The following is a 1,452-nucleotide window of genomic DNA, read 5'->3' as shown; positions in this document are numbered from 1 at the left end:
TCGATACAGTATCAGGAAATGAAATATCGTGATATTTCAGTGTATCGATATTTTCTTACACCACTGATCACCAATGGGTTCTGAAAGGCTGGACTGCTACGTGAAGAGGACACCACAGCTTCAGAGCCAGCATTACCCCGGGAGGACAACAGATACCACTGTGTGACGCAGCTTTTCTGAGCTTGTTTAACTCCGACACTGAAGAGGAGGACTTTGATGGTTTCAGTGCGCCGGAGGAAGATGAATGAGACGTTGTGTTGGACCAGAAAATGTTAAAGAAAACTACCAAAATAAGGTCAGTTAAATGAACCGTATTCCTCCGAACTTTAACTCAGAAAAGTGAATTCAACATCAAAACATAAAAAGCAAACCTTTAGGACGACAGTTTTGGGTGTACTGTTTTTTTTTTTATGTTGGGGGTGCGGCTTATAGTCTGGTGCAGCTTATATGCTAATGTTCGCAGGTTTTTTTTTTAAATGGCAGGTGCGGCTTATAGTCCTAAAAATACGGTATAAGCATAGCTCTATAATATATGATAATTAAGGATGCTGCCGGCTAAAAAAAATAATGTAAAAACTTCTGTCTGTATACGTTAGGAAATAAAATCCTATTGGCAAAAGAAAAAGTTTGATGATACGCCTGTCAACACACACTAATGACTTCCTCCATCTACCTGGAAAAGACTCGGTCATTGAAGGTGTCACAAGGTCCCGTCCTCAAGTTGTTCTGGTTGGCAATCATCTCCTTCACCCACTCCACCCACGTGTACAGACGAAGAATGCCGGCATCGGCCATGGTTTCTACAAAGTTGGCGTCCTCCACTGTGTCCCCGGCATCAGCCAGAGCCAGACGCATGCCTTAATGAGGGAAATAAGGTGTGAAACAGCAGGAAGTGCAAAAATCAACTAAACAGGAAAGGTGTAGTTGAGGTCGCAGACTGATCTCAAGGGAGGAGCTATGTACAAATGGGCGGTGCTTTGTACCAGAAAACATTTAGGCAGCTCCACATGACTACAGGAGATTCAAGTATTTCTCAAACATGCATGGATGACTCAAAACAACACTTTGGATGTGTTTTTGATAACATGATATGAAGCTTAAATAAGGGGATTTTGCATAACACCTCCCCTTTAAAAAAGATAGCAGAAATGGACAGGGTTTAATCTAATCACCCAGGTACAAAAAAACAAAACCTACGCAGTAAAGAAAAATAAATGCAAATCTAAAAGTGCTTCTGTGCATGGATGGCATTTCAAATAGAAATTTTAATCTGGAATCATATTAAAAACTCTCCTGCGCTGCACGTTAGGACTCAGTCTTTGCTCCACAGTTAAAAAAAATTATATATACACACACACATATACGTACAGTGGTTTGCAAAAGTATTCATACCCCTTGAACTTTTCCATATTTTGTCACATTACAACCACAAACATAAATATATTTCACTGG

The 1,452-nt window shown here is 40.2% G+C and overlaps 1 protein-coding gene across 1 annotated transcript in view; it reads right to left on the bottom strand.

Annotated features, from left to right (window-relative positions):
- The window catches only part of lars1b (leucyl-tRNA synthetase 1b), a 29,025-nt gene that overhangs the window by 10,816 nt on the left and 16,757 nt on the right, over positions 1 to 1,452 (bottom strand). The window contains exon 23 of the mRNA XM_014018994.1: positions 674 to 857. Coding sequence (XP_013874448.1) covers positions 674 to 857 — 184 coding nt within the window. The remainder of the gene's footprint in view (positions 1 to 673; positions 858 to 1,452) is intronic.

The sequence above is a fragment of the Austrofundulus limnaeus genome, unplaced genomic scaffold, assembly GCF_001266775.1.
Source record: "Austrofundulus limnaeus strain Quisiro unplaced genomic scaffold, Austrofundulus_limnaeus-1.0 Scaffold207, whole genome shotgun sequence".
In the NCBI taxonomy this organism is placed as follows: Eukaryota; Metazoa; Chordata; class Actinopteri; order Cyprinodontiformes; family Rivulidae; genus Austrofundulus; species Austrofundulus limnaeus.
The sequence above is the reverse complement of the archived record's forward strand: the minus strand, read 5'-3'. Positions and strand labels throughout refer to the sequence as shown.